Here is a 20,775-nt window from a genome sequence, read left to right as displayed (position 1 = left end):
CAAGTGAACATGGATTGCAGTGAATTGAGGGGTGCATAGGTTAAGTTATTTTATTTTACATTCAGATTAATCCTCAGCACAACATCGTGGGCCAAAGGGCCTGTTCTGTGCTGTATTTTTCTATGTTCTACGAACTTTGATAATTGGTGTCATGATGGCCCGGATAAGGTTTGGAAGGTGTTAGCTCTCTGTGAGGCTATCTGTGCCACAACGGTCAGACTGATTTCAATCTAAAAAACAAATTTACAGACTCTTACATGGATTCTGGCAGTTTTTGAGTCAAGTAAAATGTAATTCTGCAAGTTCAAATTCACCCCACAAACTTATAAGTGTATGTGTGTGTGGAGGGGGGGTGGGTTTAGGAGTGTGTGTGTGTGTGTGTGTGTGTGTGTGTGTGTGTGTGTGTGTGTGTGTATATATATAAAGGACCCCTCCCACCATGTACGTGGCAGGTGCTCATGGCACTCAGCCAATGTTGTCTATCTCATACACTGCAGGCAAGGATGCCCTGAGGCATTGTCCATTGGTGAGACCGAGCAGAGGCTACGGCAATGGATGAATGGGCACACCACTCTCTGGGTGAAGAAGTTTCTCCTCATCTCTGTCCTAAATGGTCTACCCCGTATTTTCAAGCTGTGTCCTCTGGTTCGGCACTCCCCCATCAGCGGAAACATGTTTCCTGCCTCCAGAGTGTCTAACCCTTTAATAATCTTATATGTCTCAATCAGATCCCCTCTCAGTCTTCTAAACTCAAGGGCAGTCTAAACAAGCCCAGTCGCTCCAGTCTTTCAGCGTAAGGTAGTCTCGCCATTCCAGGAATTGACCTCGTGAACCTACGCTGCACTCCCTCAATAGCCAGAATGTCTTTCCTCAAAGTTGGAGACCAGAACTGCACACAATATTCCAGGTGTGGTCTCACCAGGGCCCTGTATAGCTGCAGAAGAATCTCTTTGCTTCTATACTCAATTCCTCTTGTTATGAAGGCCAGCATGCTATTAGCCTTCTTCACTACCTGCTGTACCTGCATGGACAGTCACTCTAAGGTCCGAGGTCGAATGTCCCAGACCGCTGAAGTGTCCTTCGACTGGGAGGGAACACTCCTTTGAGGTTTTGAACTTTGTTTGAACAAAGTTTCCTCCAACTTTGAGGAAAGTGAACAAATCAAATTTGTGGCCAAGTCCAGCATTTGTTGCTGAGCCGCATTCAGTATCAGGTCCTTTGCAAAATGAACTGTTTGTTCAATAAGAAATAAGATAACGAAACAATCACTATCTCTCTTTTAAAAGCTAATCTAGGCAAGTCTCCTGGCTTTTGTATAAACAGCAGACAGTCCTGAATTCTTCTGTGGCTTTTTCATTCCAAAAATAAATCAACCGAGAAATGTGCTTTTCCAGTTCTCACAATCCATAAATGTGTTCCCAACAACTCAGACCATTACCCCTTTGACTGGTGGCCTGCAAAGTTCCCAGCACAGCAACACCTCAATGCTCAAATTGTCAGCTTCTTACCTGTCTTTCACAGCATTGAACTTGAGCATGCTCAACACTGCTCCCAGAATGAAAAACATCAGAATCGGATCCAACAGGATATACTGCGAAATAGTGATACAGCCAGTATCTGCCAACAGAAATACAAAATAAATCTTTTGAGTCATCACAGGCTATAAGCTGAACTGGACCAGCATCACAGACACCTCAGCAACAGGATCAGTGTCTCAATATTTGGCATTGACTAACTCCCCAAAATCCATCAACCATCCAAAGTTTAAATTCAGGTTGAGGCACTCAAGTCACTTGGGTGAATGTAGCTACAACAAGTGAAGAAAAAGCTTGAGACCATCCAGAACAGAGCACTTCACATGAAGTGTGTTGCTAAGGTAAAGCATTTCAATTGATATAGATTGTGTATCGTTTGATTGATTAAAAGTTTACTATTAGTTGGATCATTGAATAAGACGACATAAAAGTACCAGAAATTATTTAACTCAAACTTGTATAAGTTAATTAAATAAGTAGAGATGGCTGGACACGTGATGTGCTGTAGTTGTATGAGGTGGAAGCTGGCTGATCTGATTGCGAACGCCAGTGACCATATCTGCAGCAAGTGTTGGCTGCTGGAAGAACTCGATCAGAATTGATGATCTGGAATCTGAGCTTCACCTGGATGCTTTGTTTCAAGAGGCAGTCACATCCGGCAGATTACATAATTCAAGTTCAGTCAGTGATCAGGAACAACAGGGTGTGACTGTAAGTGAAACAGATAGGGGGATTCTGAGGTCAGGAGTGGAGGAGCCTCAGCCCCTGACTTTATCCAACAGGTATGAGATTTTTGCTCCTTGTATGGATGAGGAAAAGGACTGTAGACAGGATGAGCCAGCTGACCATGGCACCATGGTGCAGAAGGCCATTCAATGGGGGGAGCAAAAAGACAAATAGTTTTTATAGGGGATTCTATAATTAGGGGGAACAGATAGTATCCTTTGTGAGCCGGATCGGGAGTCTCGCATAGTGTGTGCCTGCCCGGTGCCAGGGTGCAGGACATCTCCGACTGGCTTGAAAGGATATCGGAGTGGGAGGGAGAGGATCCAGTTGTTGTGGGTCCACGTTGGCACTAAGAACATAGGCAAAGCTAGGAAGGAGGACCTGTTTGGGGAGTATCAAGCACTAGGAAGGAAATTGAAGAACCTGTCCTCGAGGGTCATAATCTCTGGATTACTGCCCGAGGCACGTGCTAATTGGCGTAGGGATAAGAAAGTTAGGGAAGTAAACACATGGCTAAGGGATTAGTGTGGGAAAGAGGGATTCCATTTCATAGGACATGGACATCAGTTTTGGAACCCGGGGGGGGTGGAATCTGTACCAATGGGATGGTCTCCAACTGAACTGATCTGGAACCAGTGTTCTGACAAAAAGGTACATAGGGTGGTCACCAGGACTTTAAATTTGTGAGTTGGGGTAAGTGAAAAGGAAAGCAAAAGGGAATATGGAGTCAAGTAGACAGTTAAGCAGCAGGTTAGCAAGTGTGCAGGGTTTAAGTTCAATACAGACTAGGAATGAAGCAAAAACGAAGGATAACTTAGGACATATTACGAGAGGTGATGGAAATCATGAGGATAAGAAAAATAGCATTAATGTGTTTTACCTGAATGCTTGTAATATTCATAACAAAGTAGATGAATTAACAGCACAAATCATTGTGACGTGATAGGCACCACAGAGATGTGGTTGCAGGGGGTTCAGGACAGGCAGTTAAACATCCAAGGATTTACACGTTATCGAAAAGACAGGGAGGTGGGCAGAGGGGGAGGGGTTGCCCTGTTGGTTAAGAATGAAATTAAATCTATGGCATTAAATGAGATAGGGTCCAATGGATGTGGAGTCTGTGTAGGTGGAGTTGAGGAACCACAAAGGTAAAAAAACCAGGATGCGAGTTATGTGCAGACCTCCCAGCAGTGGACAGGACCAGGGATGCAAGATGTACCAGGAAACAGGACAGAAAGGCAAGGTCACGGTAATCATGGGGGAATTCAATTTGCAAATACACTGGGTAAATAATGTTGCCAGTGGATCCAAAGAAAGGGAATTCATGGAATGCTTAAAGGATGGCTTTTTGGAACAGCTTGTAAAGGAGCCCACAAGGGAACAGGTATTCTGGACTTTGTGCTATGTAATGAGCCAGACATAATAAATGATCAAGTAAGGAAAAACTTAGGAGGGAGCGAACATAATGTAGATAATAGACAATAGGTGCAGGAGTAGGCCATTCGGCCCTTCAAGCCTGTACCACCATTCATTATGATCATGACTGATCATCCACAATCAGTATCCTGTTCCTGCATAATCCCCATAACCCTTGATTCCATTATCTTTAAGAGCTCTATCCATCTCTTTCTTGAAAGTATCCAGAGACTTGGCCTCCACAGCCTTCTGGGGCAGACCATTCCATACATCCACCACTCTCTGGGTGAAGACGTTTCTCCTCAACTCTGTTCTAAATGGCCTGCCCCTTATTTTCAAACTGGGTCCTCTGGTTCTGGACTGACCCATCAGCAGAAACATGCTTCCTGCCTCCAGAATGCCCAATCCTTTAATAACATCCTCCTCACATTTCACCCTGCCACCCAGCTTTGTATCATCAGCAAATTTGCTAATATTACTTTTAATACCTTCATCTATATCATTAATCCATATTGTAAACAGCTGCAGTCCCAGCACCGAACCTTGTGGTACCTCACTGGTTATCGCCTGCCATTCTGAAAGGGCCAGTTTATCACTACTCTTTGCTTCCTGTCAGCCAGTCAATTTTCAATGCAAGTCAGTATTTCGTCCCCAATATCATGTGCCCTGGCTGACAAAGGAAGTCAGGAAATGTATCAAAGAAAAAGAGAGAGCCTATGAAGTGGCCAAGAGCCCCGGGAGATTAGAAGATTGGGAAGACTACAAAAACGGAGGATAACAAAGAGAAAAATAAGGAAGGAGAGAATCAAATATGAAGGTAAGCTAGCCAGTAATATTTGAAATGATAGTAAAAGGCAAAAGTAGAGATTGGGCCGCTCCAAACTGATGTAGGAAGGCTAGTGATGAGAAATAAGGAAACAGCTGAAGGACCTAAATACTTTGTCAGTCTTCACAGTGGAAGACGAGAGTAATATCCCAACAATTAAGGAGAGTCAAGGGGCAGAATTGAGTATGGTAGCCATTACAAAGGAGAAAGTGCTAGTAAGGCTAAAAAGTCTAAAAGTTGATACATCTCCTAGCCCTAATGGGCTATATCCTAGAGTTCTGAGGGAGGTGACTGAAGAAATAGTGGAGGAGTTGATTGTAATCTTTCAAAAAAAAAATCACTGGAGTCAAGGAAAGTCCCAGACGATTGGAAAATTGCCATTGTAACCACCTTGTTCAAGAAAGGATCAAGACAAAAGATGAAAAATTATAGGCCGATTAGCCTAACCTCGATTGTAGGTAAAATTGTGGAATCCATCATTAAGGATGAGATTTCTAAATTCTTGGAAGTGCAGGGTCAGATTAGAACAAGTCAGCATGGATTTAGTAATGGGAGGTTGTGCCTGTTACAATTCTTTGAAGAAGTAGAGGTAACAAATAGGTTAGACCAGGGAAACCCAGTGGATGTTATCTACCTAAACTTCAAAAGGCCTTTGATAAGGTGCCTCATGAGAGGCTGCTGAGTAAGGTGAGGGCCCATGGTCTTCCAGGTGAGCTACTGGCATGGATTGGGGATTGGCTGTCTGACAAAAGGCAGACAGTTGGGATAAAAGGTTCTTTTGCGGAACAGCAGCTAGTGACAAGTGGTGTCCCGCAGGGTTCAGTGTTAGGGCGCAGCTGTTCACTTTGTATCTTAATGATCCGGATGAAGGGACTATGGGCATTCTGATGAAGTTTGCCGATGATACGAAGTTAGGTGGACAGGCAGGTAGCTCTGAGGAGATGAAAAGGTTACAGACAGTTTAGGAGAGTGGTCCAAGAAATGGCTGATGAAATTCAATGCGAGCAAATGTGAGGTCTTCCCCTTTGGAGAAAAGAGCACTGGCAAGGACCATTTTATAAACGGTGAGAAAATTCATAAAGCCAAAGTACAAAGGGATCTGGGCGTGCTAGTACAGGATTCTCTAAAGGTTGATTGCTGGTTGAGTTTGTGGTTAAGAAAGCAAATGTAATGTTGTCATTTATCTCAAGAGGGTTGGAATGTAAAAGCAGCGATGTGCTACTGAGACTTTATAAAGCTCTGGTTAGGCCCCATTTGGAATACTGTGTCTAGTTTTGGGCCCCACACTTCAGGAAGGACATCCTGGCACTGGAGCGTGTCCAGCAGAGATTCACATGGATGATCCCTGGAATGGCAGGCCTAACACATGATGAACGGCTGAGGACCCTAGGATTGAATTCATTAGAATTTGGAAGGGTGAGGGAAGATCTAACAGAAACTTACAAGATAATGCACAGCTCAGAAAGGGTGGACGCTGGGAATTTGTTTCCGTCAGGCAGGAATACTAGGATCTGTGGGCACAGCCTTAGAATTACAGGGGGTTATTTTAAAACGGAAATGGGGAGACACTTCTTCGGCCAGAGTGTGGTGGGTCTCTAGAATTCATTGCCACGGAGCGCAGTGGAGACCGGAATGTTAACTGTCTTCAAGGCACAGATTGATAAATTCTTAAACTCGCAAAGATTAAGGGATACGGGGAGAGTGCAGGTAAGTGGCTTTGAAATGCCCATCAACCATGATTGAATGGTGGAATGGATTTGATGGGCCGAATGGCCTTCATTCCACTCCTATTTCTTATGGTCTGACCGAACATTGTGACAAAATGTCTGAAAATAAACCTTCCAGCTCAGCGAGCAAGCTTACAACCTGAACCACAAACCTTCTTGACAGTCGCAAATAAGTATGCAATATTGCAGATTTTGCTTTAACAATAAAAACAGAAGTTTAACATACAAAACAGGGGGATCGAGTTTAAGAGCAGTGAGATTTTGCTGCAGCTCTACAAGTGCGGTGAGACCACGTTTGGAATATTGTGTCCAGTTCTGGTCACCCTACTGTAGGAAAAAATTCAGAGACTTTGGAGAAGGTGCAAAAAAGGTTTACCAGGATGCTGCCTGGACTGGAGGGCTTGCCTTATGAAGAAAGGTTGAATAAGCTCGGACTTTTCTCTCTGGAGAGAAGGAGGGAGAGAGGAGACCTGGTCAAGGTGTACAAGGTAATGAGAGGAATAGATAGTCAATAGACAAAAATTTTTTTTCCAGGGCAGGATTGACTTGTACGAGGAGTCATAGTTTGAAGATATTAGTTGAAGATATTAGGAGGAAGGTATAAAGGAGACGTCAGAGGTAGGTTCTTTACACAGACAGTTGTGAATGCATGGAATGCGTTGCCAGCGTTGGTGGTGGAAGCAGAGTCATTAGGGACATTTAAGCAACTACTGGACATGCACATGGATAGCAGAGAGTTGAGGGGTGTGTAGGTCAAGTTACCATATTTTACATTAGGATTAAACCTCGGCACAACATCGTGGGCCAAAGGGCCTGTTCCCTGCTGTACTTTTCTATGTTCTAAAACAAACAAACATAAAAGAGAATATACCAAATTGGGGTTGGTTCCCCTCAATGTATAGAGTCTGGGTACAACTGGAAGTGCTTCAGAATAAAACAGTGCCTATTTATGGCTGAGAGGAGAACAAATTTTTACTGAGCATTGATAAGCTTTGGAATGTCCTTACCACAGACAGGTGTGCAGTCAGTCCTTGTGCATATGGAACGCCGAGATAGATAGATCCTTGACCAGACAAGGTGTGTTGCAAAAATATAGGAAAGTGGGCATGAAGAACGTTAGATCAACTATGATTCTGGAGAATAGCTGAATAGGCTCCAGGGTCCAAACAGCCGTCTCCTGTTCCCGTTTCATACAGTTTTATGGTCTTAAGCTACTTATATAAGAACACAAGTTTAAAAATTTCAATAAAAGTAAAATTCCATTAAATTTTAATAGTATCCCAATACAGTTCTCAAAAACCAGAGCCAACACCCTTCATAGAACATTACAGTGCAGTACAGGCCCTTCGGCCCTCGATGTTGTGCCGACCTGTCATACTAATCTGAAGCCTAACCCACCTATACTATTCCGTGTACATCCATTTGCCTGTTCAGTGATGACTTAAATGCACTTAAACTTGGCAAATCTACTACTGTTACAGGCAAAGCATTCCATACCTTTACTACTGAGTAAAGAAACTACCTCTGACATCTGTCTTATACCTATCTCCCCTCACTTTAAAGTTGTGTCCCCTCGTGTTTGCCGTCCCCATACTTGGAAAAAGGCTCTCCCTGTCCACATTATCTAACCCTCTGATTATCTTGTATGTCTCTATTAAGTCACCTCTCTAACGAGAACAGCCTCAAGGCCGTCAGACTTTCCTCATAAGACATTCTTTCCACACCAGGCAACATCCTAGAAAATCTCCTCTGAACCCTTTCCAAAGCTTCCACATCCTTCTTATAATGTGGTGACCAGAACTGTTTGCAATACTCCAAGTGTGGCAGTATCAGAGCTTTGTACAGCTGCAGCATAACCTCCTGGTTCCGGAACTCAATCCATCTATTAATAAAGGCCAAAACACTGTATGCCTCTCAACAACCCTGTCAATCTGGGTGGCAACTTTCAGGGATCTGTGTACATGGACACAGAGATCTCTCAGCTCACCTGCATGCCCAAGAATCCTACCATTCGCCCAGTACTTTGCATTCCGATTACTCCGGTCAAAGCATATCACCTCACACTTGTCCACATTAAACTCCATTCGCCACCTCTCAGCCCAGCTCTGCATCCTATCTATGTCTCTCTGCAACCTACTACATCCTTCGTCACTATCCACAACTCCACCGACTTTAGTGTAGTCTGCAAATTTACTAACCCACCCTTCTAAGCCCTCATCCAAGTCATTTATAAAAATGACGAACAGCAGTGGACCCAACACAGACCCTTGCGGTACGCCGCTAGTAACTGGATACCAAGATGAACATGTTTCATCAACTACAACCCTCTGTTTTTTTTCAGCAAGCCAATTACTGACCCAAACTGCTATGTATCCCACAATCCCATTCCTCTGCATTTTGTATAATGGTCTACTGTGGGGAACCTTATCGAACACTTTGCTGAATTCCATATACACCACATCAACTGGTTACTCTCATCTACCTGTTTGGTCACTTTGTCAAAAAAGTCAATATGATTCGTTAGGCACAACCTACCCTTCACAAAACCGTGCTGACTGTCCCTGATCAGATTATTCTTTTCTAGATGGTTGGAAATGCTACCTCTTATAATCTTTTCCAACACTTTACCAACAACTGAAGTGAGACTCACTGGTCTGTAGTTACCACGGTTGCCTCGACTACCCTTTTTGAACAAGGGAACCACATTTGCTATCCTCCAGTCTCAGGCACTATTCCTGTAAACAATGATTTGAAGATCAATGCCAAAGGCCCAGCAATCTCTTCCCTTCCTTCCCAGAGGATCCTAGAATAGATCCCATCCGGCCCAGGGGACTTTTCTATTTTCACACTCTGCAGGATTTCTAATACCTCTTCCTTGTGAACCTCAATCTCTTTCAATTCTAATGCAAGTATCTCTTTACCTTCCTCGTCAGCATTTTCATTTTCTATAGTGAACACTGTCGAAAAATATTTATTTAGTGCTTCCCCTTCACTGTACAAAATGAGATTTGACTGAGCTGTAGGGTCCATGCCCATTTGAGAGGACTATTAGCAGTGCCACATGCTACTCTGAGTAGAAACAGCAATTCCAAGAGATGAACACGTGGCTGAAAAGATTGTACAAGGGGGATTGTGTCACATTCTTGGAAGTTGGAGTCTGGTACTCGAGGAAGTGGGTACAGTACAAATTGGATGATTGCACCAGGGCAGGAACAGGGCAAATGTCTGAAGATGCATATTTGCTAGTGTGCTTAGATTTTAAATATGGGAAAGATTTTAGCTAAAATAAGACCATAAATCCAGAAGGCACAGGAGCAGAATTAGGCCACCCAGCCTACTGAAACTATCCACTTTTCAACAGTGGCTGATAAGTTTCATTCTTCTGCCTTTTTCCCATAATCCTTGATACCTTTACTAATCAAGAACTTATCTCTGTCTGAAAGACACTCAATAACTTGACCTCTCAGCAATGATTCCACAGATTAACTACCCGCTGGCTGAAGAAACTACCCCCATCTCAGATCTTTAGGGTTGTCTCTTCACTCTGATAGAGTGCCCTCAGATTGTATCCTCTCCCACACGTGGAAACATCTTCGCCACGTCCACTTTATCCAGGCCTCTCAATATTCTGTAAGTTTCAATGAGATACCCCACTCATCCTTCTCAACTACAATGAGTCAAGACCCAGAGTCCTCAGCCGTTCCTCATATGACATTTGAAATTATGCAAGTAGTCATAAAATGATAGAGGTCCACAGATGGAAACTGATCATAAGACATAGCAGCAGAAATTAGGCCATTCAGCCCACCAAGTCAGCTCTGCCATTCAATCATGGCTGATATGTTCCTCAACCTCATTCTCCCCGTAACCCTTGATCCTTAAGAACCTCTCTCTCAGTCTTAAACATACTTAATGACCTGGCCTCCACGCCTTCTGTGGCAGTGCATTCCATATATTCACCACTCTCTGGCTGAAGACTTTTCTCCATACCTCTGTTCTAAAAGGTCTTCCCTCGCCTCTAAGGCTGTGCCCTTGGGTCTTAGTCTCTCTTACTAATGGAAACATCTTCCCAACATCTAATTTATCCAGGTCATTCAGTATTCTGTATGTTTCAATTAGATTCTCCTTCTCCTTCTCCTTCTCCTTCTGAACTCCGACTATAGACCCAGAGTCCTCAAATGCTCCTCACGAATTAAGCTTTTCATTCTTGGGATCATTCTCATGAATCTCCTCTGAACACACTCCAAAGCCAGTACATCCTTCCTGAGGTATGGGACTCAAAACTGCATACAATACTCCAAATGTGCTCCAACCAGATCCTGATGGAGCCTCATCAGTACATGCCTGCTTTATATTCAAGTCCTCTTAAAATAAATGCCATTATTGCATTTGCCTTCCTAACTCCTGACTCAACCTGCAAGTTTACTTTAAGAGAATCTTGAACTAGAACTCGCAAGTCTCCTTGCACTTCAGAATTTTCTCCCCATTTAGAAAATAGTCCATGCCTCTAAACAAAGAACACAAAGTTTACAGCCAAGAACAGGCCCTTCGGCCCTCCAAGCCTAAACCGATCCAAATGTACTGTCTAAACTTGTCGTTCAATTCCTAAGCATCTGTATCCCTCTACTCCCCACCTACTCATGCATTCATCCAGACGCATCTTCAATGAATCTGCCATGCCTGCCTCTACCACCTCTGCTGGCAACGTATTCCAGACGCCCACCACACTGTGTGAAGTATTTGCCGCATGTACCTTGAAAGCATGACCTCTCGTTATTGAATCCTTCACCCTGGGAAAAAGTTTGTCTCTATCCACCCTGTCTATACCCTTCATGATTTTGTAAACCTCAATCAGGTCACCCCTCAATATCCTTTTTTCTAATGAAAATAAACCTAATCTACTCAACCTCTCCTCATAGCTAGCACCTTCCATACCAGGCAACATCCTCGTAAACCTTCTCTGCACCCTCTCCAAAGCGTCCACATCCTTTTGCTAATGTGGTGACCACAACTGTACAGAAATGTAGCTGAACCAATGTCCTGTACAATTTTAACATGACTTGCCAGCTCTTATACTCAATACCCCATCCAATGAAGGCAAGCATACTATATGCCTTCTTGACCACTCTTTCCACCTGTGCAGCAACCTTCAGGGTACAATGGACCTGCACTCCCAGATCTCTCTGCCCATCAACTTTTCCCAAAGCTCTTCCATTCATTGTATAATGCACTATAGAATCAGTCTTGCCTCAATGCATCACCTCACATTTCTCTGGATTGAAAGCTATCAGCCACTTTTCCGCCCAACTCTCCAATCTATCTGCATTCTCTGACAGTCCCTTATGCTTTCTGCCAATCCATCAATCTTCATCAAACTTGCAATGCCCCTTTGCAGATCATTTATGTATATTACAAACAACAGTGGCCCCAACACTGACCTCTGTGGAACACCGCTGGTCACCTTTCTCCATTTCAAGAAACTCTCTTCAATTACTATTACTGTCTCCTGTTGCTCAACCAGTCCTTTATCCACCTAGCTAGAACACCCTGCACACCACGTGACTTCACTTTCTCCATTAGTCTACAATGGGGAACCTTATCAAACACCTTACTAAAGTCCATGTATATGACATCAACAGCCCTGTCTTCATCTATCAACTCGGTCGCTTCCTCAAAGAACTCCATTAAGTTGGTAAGGCACGATCTCACCCACACAAAACCATGTTGTCTATCACCATTCGTTTCTAAATATAAATAGATCCTATCCCGCAGTCCCTTCTCCAGCATCTTTCCCACCACAGACGCCAGGCTCACTGGTCTGTAGTTACCCGGAATATCCCTACTACCCTTCTTGTACAGGGGGACAACATCAGAAACCTTCCAGTCCTCTGGCGCTTCACCTGTATTTAAGGATGCCACAAAGATATCTGTCAAGGCTCCAGCTATTTCCTCTCTCGCCTCCCTCAGCAACCTGGGATAGATCCCATCCAGTCCTGGAGATTTGTCCAACTTATAACCTCTAGCCTACCCAACACATCTTCCCTACTTATGCCAACGTGACCTAGACTAATCAAACCTTTATCTCTAATCTCAAGATTCATGTTCCTCTCCTCAGTGAACACTGATGCAAATTAATCATTCAGAATCTCACCCATTCTTTCAGGTTTGACACACAGCCTTTCTTCATTATCCTTTAGTGGACCAATTCTTTCTCTAGTTACCCGCTTGCTTCTTATATAAGAATAAAATTATTTGGGATTCTCCTTAATTCTGCTTGCTAAAGCTATTTCATGACCCCTTTTAGCCCGCTTGATTCCACGTTTAAGACATGTCCTACTCTTCCGATATTCCTCCAGGGCTTGTTTTGTTCTTAGCTGCCTGGACCTTATGGACACTTCCCTTTTCCTCTTGGCTAGTCATACAATTTCTCTGGTCATCCACAGTTCATGAATCCTGCCCTTCCTATTCTTTGCCTTCAATGGGACATGCCTATTTGACACTATCTTTGAAAGCCTCCCACATCTCAAATGTGGACTTCCCATCAAATAGCTGTGTCCACTCCACATTTCCCAGCTCCTGCCCAATTTTGATACAATTGGCCTTGGCCCAGTTTAGTACTCTTCCCTTAGGACCACTCTCTTCTTTATCTACAAGTATTCTAAAACTCAGAATTGTGGTCACTGTTCCCAAAGATATCCCCCACCGCAACATCTACCACCTGTCCTGGCTTGTTCCCCAGTACCAGGTCCAATATGGTCCCTTCCCTAGTCGGACTATTAACATACTGCTCTAGAAAATTCTCCTGGACGCTTCTTACAAATTCTATCCCATCCAGACCTCTGACGCTAAGTGTATCCCAGTCAATGCTACCTCTACATCTTTCCATAATCTGGATTAGTGGTGCTGGAAAAGCACAGCAGTTCAGGCACCACTAATCCAGAATCTGGTTTCCAGCACCTGCAGTCATTGTTTTTACTTCTTCCCATAATCTGCTTACTATTTGTTCTTCTAGCTCAGCCCCAACAATGTAACTGCACCATTCTTATTTCTCAGCTCTACCCATAATGCCTCACTACCCACGACCTCCATAGTGTCCTCCTTTAGCACAATTGTGATATCATCCCTGACTAGCAATGCAACTCCATCCCTCTCTTACTTCCCTCCCTTACCTGTCTGAAGCGTCTATAGCCTGGAACATTTAGTTGCCAATCATAATGCCCTCCCTTCAATCAAGTCTCTGTGATTGCCACAGTCTTCCTACCAAACTGCATGACTTCACAGTTCCCACGTTGTTCTCCATCTTACACTTTTTGCCCACTCTCCTAACCTGTCCAAATCCTCTGCAGCTTCCCTGCCATCTCAATGCTATCTGACCCTTGACCCATCTTTGATCATCTGCAAACTTCGCAGAAACACCCTCAGTTCCTTCATCTAGCTCGTTAATGTATAAAGTGAAACGTTGTGATGCCAACACTGACCACTTGTCATCAGCTGTCATCCTGAGTAGGACCCTTTCATCCCCATTCTCTGCTTTCTATCCAACAGCCAAGCTTCTATCCATGCTCGCACCTTGCCTCTAACACCATGGGCCCTTACTTTACTCATTAGCTTCCTGTACAGCACTTTGTCAAAGGCCTCCTGGAAGTCCAAGTAGAAAACATCCATTGGCTCTCCTTGGTCTTACCTACTTAGAGTCATAGAGATGTACAGCACAGAAACAGACCCTTCGGTCCAACTCGTCTATGCTGACCAGATACCCTATCCTAATCTCGTCCCATTTGCCAGCATAGTTGGCTAATACCCCTCCAAACCCTTCCTATTCATATACCCATCCATATGCCTTTTAAATGTAATTGTACCAGCCTCCACCACATCCTCTGGCAGCTCATTCCACACACGCACCACCCTCTACGTTAAAAGCTGCCCCTTAAATCCCTTTCATATCTGTCCCCTCTCACCCTAAACCTATACCCTCTCGTTCTGGACTCACCTAGCCCAGGGAAAAGACCTGGTCTATTCATCCTAACTATGCCCCTCACGATTTTCTAAACCTTTAAGGACACCCCTCAGCCTCTGACGCTCCAGGGAAAACAGCCCCAGCCTCATCAGGCTCTCCCTGTAGCTCAAAACCTCTAACCCAGACAAAATGCTTGTATATCTTTTCTCAACCCTTTCAAGTTTCACAACAACCTTCCAATAGGAGGAAGACCAGAATTGCACACACTATTCCAAACCAACGTCCTGTACAGCTGGAACGTGACCTCCCAAATCCTATACTCAATACTCTGACCAAGAAAGGAAAGTATACACAAGCCTTCTTCATTATCCTATCTACCTGTGATTCCACTAGGAACTATGAACCTGCAAGATCTCTTTGTTTAACACTCCCGAGGGCCTTACCATTAAGCGTATAAGCCTGCCCTGATTTGCCTTTGCAAAATGCAGCACTCATATTTATCTAAATTATACTCCATCTGCCACTCCTAGGTCCAGAGGCTCATCTGATCAAGATTCCGTTGTACTGAGGTAACCTTCTTCACTGTCCACTGTACCTCCAATTTTGTTGTCTTCTGTAAACTTAGTTACTGTACCTCCTATGCTCACATCCAAACCATTTATGTAAAAGATGAAAAACAGTGGACTCAGCACTGACGCTTGTGGCACACCACTAGTCACAGGCCTCCTGTCTGAAAACCAACCCTCTGTGTTCTACCTTTGAGCCAGTTCTGTATCCAAATAGCTGTTTTCCAAAAAGAGCATGCCCACTGCTCTACCCTCTTTGTTACTTCAAAAATCTCAATCAAGTTAGTAAGACAAGATTTCCCAAGCACAATACTGTGTTGACTATCCCTTATCCTTACTTTTCCAAATACATGTAAATCCTGTCCCTCAAAGAACTCTGAGTTGTCAAGCATGACCCCCCCCCCCCTCGATGAAACAAAGTTAACTTTGTCCTTTTTTACCATACACTTTCAAGTATTCAGATCGCATCCTTCACAATGGACTCTAGGATCTTACCCACGATTGAGGTTGACCCTTTGGCCCAACTTGCTCATGCTATTCAGTTTTCACAATTAAACTAGCCCTATGTGCCTGTGTTTGGTCTATATTGCTCCATACCTCACCCATCCATGCACATGTCTAAATGTTTCTTAAAATGACAAAACTGAACTTGCTTCCACCACTACCTCTGGCAGCCTATTCAAGGCATTCACCACCCTTGTGTGAAAACATTGCCCCCATAAACGTTTGTATCTCTCTCCTCTCACTTTAAATCTATGCCCTTTAGTTTCAGATTCCACACCATGGGGAAAAGCTGTTGCTACGTACCTTATCGAGGCCTAGATTTTATTACATGGAGGCACTGGTGTTGGACTGGGGGTGGACAAAGTCAGAAGTCACATGACACCATGTTATACTCGAACAAGTTTACTTGATGAAGGAGCAGGGCTCTGAAAGCTTATGACTTCAAATAAACCTGTTGGACTATAATCTGGTGTCGCGTGACTCATGATTTTATAGATCTCTAATCAGAGAGGGTGAAATCAATGACAAGAACCAGACAGAAAGGAGAGTAAGAGAAGGGATAAAGACATACAATCAAAGGTCAAGATCAAACAAGGCCGCAGTGAAAAATAATGGGAACTAGACAAGTAATAATAGAGAGGAGCCTTAAAGCACAGAGCATTCACTATAGAAGAATGGATCAATTGATTAAGCAAATGGGTGAAAATATGAATTATATAGTCAGGACTACAAAGATATGGCTGTAGGCTGACCAGGGATGGGAACTGAATATCCAGGGGCATGGAGTTTTTGGAATGACAAAGAGGAGAAGGCAGTGGAGTAGACTGATGGTTAAAAGAGGAAATTAACATGATAGCAAGGGAAGACATCAGCTAAAGAATCATAGAATCCCTACAATGTGGAAACAGGTCATTCAGCCCATCAAGCCTACACTGACCCTCCAAAAAGGTATCCCACCCAAATCCAGGCCTCTACCCTAGACACGTAACCCTGCATTTAGCATGGCTAATACACTTAACTGGCATATATCTGGATTACATAGAACATAGAACAATACAGCGCAGTACAGGCCCTTCGGCCCTCGATGTTGCGCCGATCAAAGCCCACCTAACCTACACTAACCCACTATCCTCCATATACCTATCCAATGCCCGCTTAAATACCCATAAAGAGGGAGAGTCCACTACTGCTACTGGCAGGGCATTCCATGATCTTACGACTCGCTGAGTGAAGAACCTACCCCTAACATCAGTCCTATATCTACCCCCCCTTAATTTAAAGCTATGCCCCCTTGTAATAGCTGACTCCATACGCGGAAAAAGGTTCTCACTGTCAACCCTATCTAACCCCCTAATCATCTTGTGGGAGGAAACCAGAGCACAAGGGGTGGAAACCCACACAGAACATGTGAATTGCACAGACTCATTCGGAAGTGGAATCAAACCTGGGCCCCTGGTGCTGTGAGGCAGTGTTAATCACGGAGCCATCCTTGGAAAGTGCAATATATATAAGTAGAGCTGGGAAACACTAAGGGGATAAAAACACGAGTAGGGGGTTCTACATTGATCCCCAATCTGTCAGGGCAATGTTTGGAAAGACATTAGAGACAAACGCAATAAAGGAACATCTGAGGAGACATAGATCGGCATTTAGATTGGAAAAATATCAAAATACAACAAACACTTTATTAACCAGCACCTACTGGACTAGGAGCATGCCAGTTGATCAAATATTATGGAAAATTCTGGACACGCATAGCCACAGTAAACTCTGACTGCTCCAAAGTCAAGTGTGTGCGCTGCTGGAAAAGCACAGCAGGTCAGGCAGCATCGGAGGAGCAGGAGAATCAACATTTTGGGCAAAAGTCCTTCATCAGGAATGAGACTGAGATAAATGGGCGGGGGGGGGGTGTGGGGTGAGGTAGAGTATGATAGGTAGTGGAGGTGGGGGTAATAGGGGTAGGTTGGCGAGGAGGGTGGAGTAAATAGGTGGGAAGGGAGATGGACAGGTGGGATAGGTCATGAGGGCAGTGCCGAGTTGGAAGGTTGGAACTGGGATAAGGTTGGGGGGGATGGAATGTGGAATCTGGTAAAATCCAGTGATGCCATGGGATCAGAGGGTCCCGAGGTGGAAGATGAGACGTCCTTCCTACAGACAGTGGGTGGTTAGGGAGTGGCAATGGAGGCGGCCAAGACCTGCATGTCTTTGGCGGAGTGGGAGAGAAAGTTGAAGTAGGTAAAAACAAGTACTGTAGATGCTGGAAACCAGATTCTAGATTAGAGCGATGCTGGAAAAGCACAGCAGTTCAGGGAGCATCCGAGGAGCAGGAAAATCAATGTTTCAGACAAAAGCTCTTCATCAGGAATAGGGAAGGGCTTTTGCCCGAAACGTTGATTTTCCTGCTCCTCGGATGCTGCCTGAATTGCTGTGCTTTTCCAGCACCACTCGGGAAAGTTGAAGTGTTCGGCCATAGAGTGGTGGGGTTGGTTCTTTGACTAATCATGGTCGGACTTTCATATATAAAAAGGGAGACAGAGAGCCCTCCATGCCTGGGCACTCAGCTAGGCAAACCTCAAACTGCTCGGAGATGAACCAGTTCAGTTCAGTTGATGCACCCTCCCCATACAATTCAACAAATACATGTTATGAAGTTAAAGGAGTGTAGTGTATCTTTAAGAGCAAGTGAATGCTGTTTTGCACAAGCACCTGTCATATGATTAGCTAGCAGTCTCAGAGTGCACTGGAAAATTGAAAATATGTAACATGTGTCAGTGAAATGGATACCTGAGCTATGGTTGCTGTTTTGACAACAATTTGAACATTATCCAGTTTAAATAATGTCCCAGGATACTAACATCCAATTGAACTTGAATTTATTGTTTTTGCCAATCTCGAACCAATGAGATGATCCAATGTTTGGGGTATAAAGAAGCAGGCATTTTGAAAGTTATTCAGAGTAACCGTCATAGACAGTAACTGCCAGCAAAAAACTCTCCATCAAAAGGTGTCTTTTTCATATGAAACATCTTTGCAGTAAAAGACAGAAGACGACCCAGGGAGATTTTCAGAAAAAAGATGGAGAACATCAGATACAACAGCCACTGTGTGATTTGAAAATAAGTTGATGCAATTTCAATACAGGTTTTTATTGGAACTTTACAACGTTTAGCGTTGGAGGCAGATAATAAGCAGTTAAGAGAAAGGAGTGCTTAGAGTTGTGAATAGTTGTTGTTTAATGTGCATTTTTAGAGTTAAGGAATAAATAGGTATTTTTCTTTAAACAGTGGAACTTCGTAACAAATTACGAAGTGAGGAGAGCTTTTCTGGGTGTTTGATTTAATTAGCAGAAGGGTTCACCGCCAGGTCATAACACATGCAAAGTGAGCATAGCACAAAAAGATTTGGTGCGCAGCATAACAACTCCATTATGAGCAGCATGTTCTGCATTCTGACTTTCACGGTGTAGCCCTGCCCCCGAGACCCCCACCAGCCACCTCCACAAAGCTGGGAATTTGTCTTGCAAACGTTTCGTCCCCTGTCTAGGTGACATCCTCAGTGCTTGGGAGCCTCCTGTGAAGCGCTTCTGTGATGTTTCCTCTGGCATTTATAGTAGCCTGTCTCTGCCGCTTCCGGTTGTCAGTTCCAGCTGTCCGCTGTAGTGGCCGGTATATTGGGTCCAGGTCGATGTGTTTGTTGATAGAGTCTGTGGATGAGTGCCATGCCTCTAGGAATTCCCTGGCTGTTCTCTGTACAGCTGGAGGCTCCCAAGCACTGAGGATGTCACCTAGACAGGGGACAAAACGTTTGCAACACAAATTCCCAACTCGGCAAACAGAACCACAACAACAAGCACCCGAGCTACAAATCTTCTCCCAAACTTTGAACCTCCACAAACTCTGCTAACATTGCTGCTGTCCGGTTGTCTTGGGCCTCGGCCTCATTGGTTTTCTCACTCTGTACCACCGCCTCCTGTGCTCAGTTCAGCTTTCCTTCTTCACTGCTTCAGCAGTGTCAGCGATGTTGGCCATGCTTGCATTCTCAGCTTTCTTCTGCAGGTTTGGTGTCCTGATTTACAGCAGAAATATGCTGACATCATAGTAGGTTGTGGCATTTGAGGTATATAATTTTTGCCAGTTTAATCAAGAATGCCAGTTAATAAGGCACCAGTTAAAACAAAATGTGGTTAGTGTCAATACCATGGATGAGGAATTCCTGGAGCGTGTCCAGAATGGTTTTCTGGATCGATATGTTGAGGAATCAACTAGAGAACAGGTCATTTGGACAGGGTATAGTTTAATAGGAAAAGAATAATTGACATTCCAGTTGTGCAAAACCCCTGGAGATGTCAGAGTATAATCTGACAGAATTCCTCATCAAGGTGGAGAGTTACATAAAAAAAGACAAACAACTGCAGAGTCCAGAAATACGAAGCCACAGTAAAAATTGCTAGAAAAACTCAGGAGGTCTGGCAGCATCTGTGGACTGAAAGCAGAGTTAACATTTTGGGTCAGTGACCTTTCTTCAGAACTGAAGAATAGAACTCTATTTTGAAGAAGGGTCATTGAATCTGAAACATTAACTCTTGCTCTCCACAGATGCTGCCAGGCCTGCTCAATTTTTCCAGTAATCTTTTTAGTTGGAGTTTTTACATAGCTCATTCTGAGACTAGCTCCTGAATCCAAATAGAAGAAACTATGATAATATTTGGTGCGAGTTCATAATGATAGATTGTAGGATATTCTTTCAGAAGACATAGTGGTTAGGCAGTGGCAAACATTCAAACAGAGCATGAGTGAACTCCGACAACTGTTCATTCCTGTTTGGGCCAAAAACAGAAACAATGGCCAAACCATAGCTTAAAAAGGAAATGAGAGATGATACGCAATCCAAGGAAGAAGCCGGGGGAAAAAAAGCAACAGACTGGTGGACTGGGAGCACTTTAGAGTTCAACAATGTAGGAGAAAGGGATTGATTAAAAAAAAAATTAGGAAAGTAAGCTTGCAAGAAACAAAAATTAACCGTAAAAGTTTCTGTAGGTCTGTGAAAAAAAAAGTGAAGGTGAACGTAGTTCCTTCACAGTCAGAAGCAGAGGAATTTATTAATTTAAAATATTATTTTCTAATATTTCTTTTAAATCGGTTAGCCTCTTTCTTGGTTCATCATGAAACGGAGCCTAAATTTCTCACCTTCAAATAACAAACCCAGGATTTTTACCAAACACTTCCAATTGGGAGCTTTTCAACTCACCTCCTTACACTGAGGGAACATATTTTAAACAATTACAGACAGACAATTTTCTCACTTTCTCAGGAGCAACTGTTTAACAGATCCAGTTTCAGCTAACAGACCTACACAAATGCCCAACTGAAATTTTAAAAAACTCCCCCAAACTATGGGCATTTCCCCTAACAGCATTCCTTTAGCTTCTCTCTGAAAAGTGAAATCACAGAATCACAGAATGTTATAGCACAAAAGGAGGCTATCATGCCTGAACTGGTTCTGTGATGTAGTCCCAATC

The 20,775-nt window shown here is 43.7% G+C and overlaps 1 protein-coding gene across 17 annotated transcripts in view; it reads right to left on the bottom strand.

Moving 5' to 3' along the window:
- The window catches only part of pomt2 (protein-O-mannosyltransferase 2), a 259,016-nt gene that overhangs the window by 195,719 nt on the left and 42,522 nt on the right, over window positions 1–20,775 (bottom strand). For all 17 annotated transcript variants that reach the window (XR_011960401.1, XR_011960400.1, XM_072567928.1 and 14 more), the window contains one exon: window positions 1,509–1,617. Coding sequence is in view for 15 of the 17 variants with exons in the window: in XM_072567928.1 (XP_072424029.1) it covers window positions 1,509–1,617 (109 nt within the window). In the remaining 2 variants the exon portion in view is untranslated. The remainder of the gene's footprint in view (window positions 1–1,508; window positions 1,618–20,775) is intronic.

The sequence above is a fragment of the Chiloscyllium punctatum genome, chromosome 4 (assembly GCF_047496795.1).
Source record: "Chiloscyllium punctatum isolate Juve2018m chromosome 4, sChiPun1.3, whole genome shotgun sequence".
Taxonomy (NCBI): domain Eukaryota; kingdom Metazoa; phylum Chordata; class Chondrichthyes; order Orectolobiformes; family Hemiscylliidae; genus Chiloscyllium; species Chiloscyllium punctatum.
The sequence above is the reverse complement of the archived record's forward strand: the minus strand, read 5'-3'. Positions and strand labels throughout refer to the sequence as shown.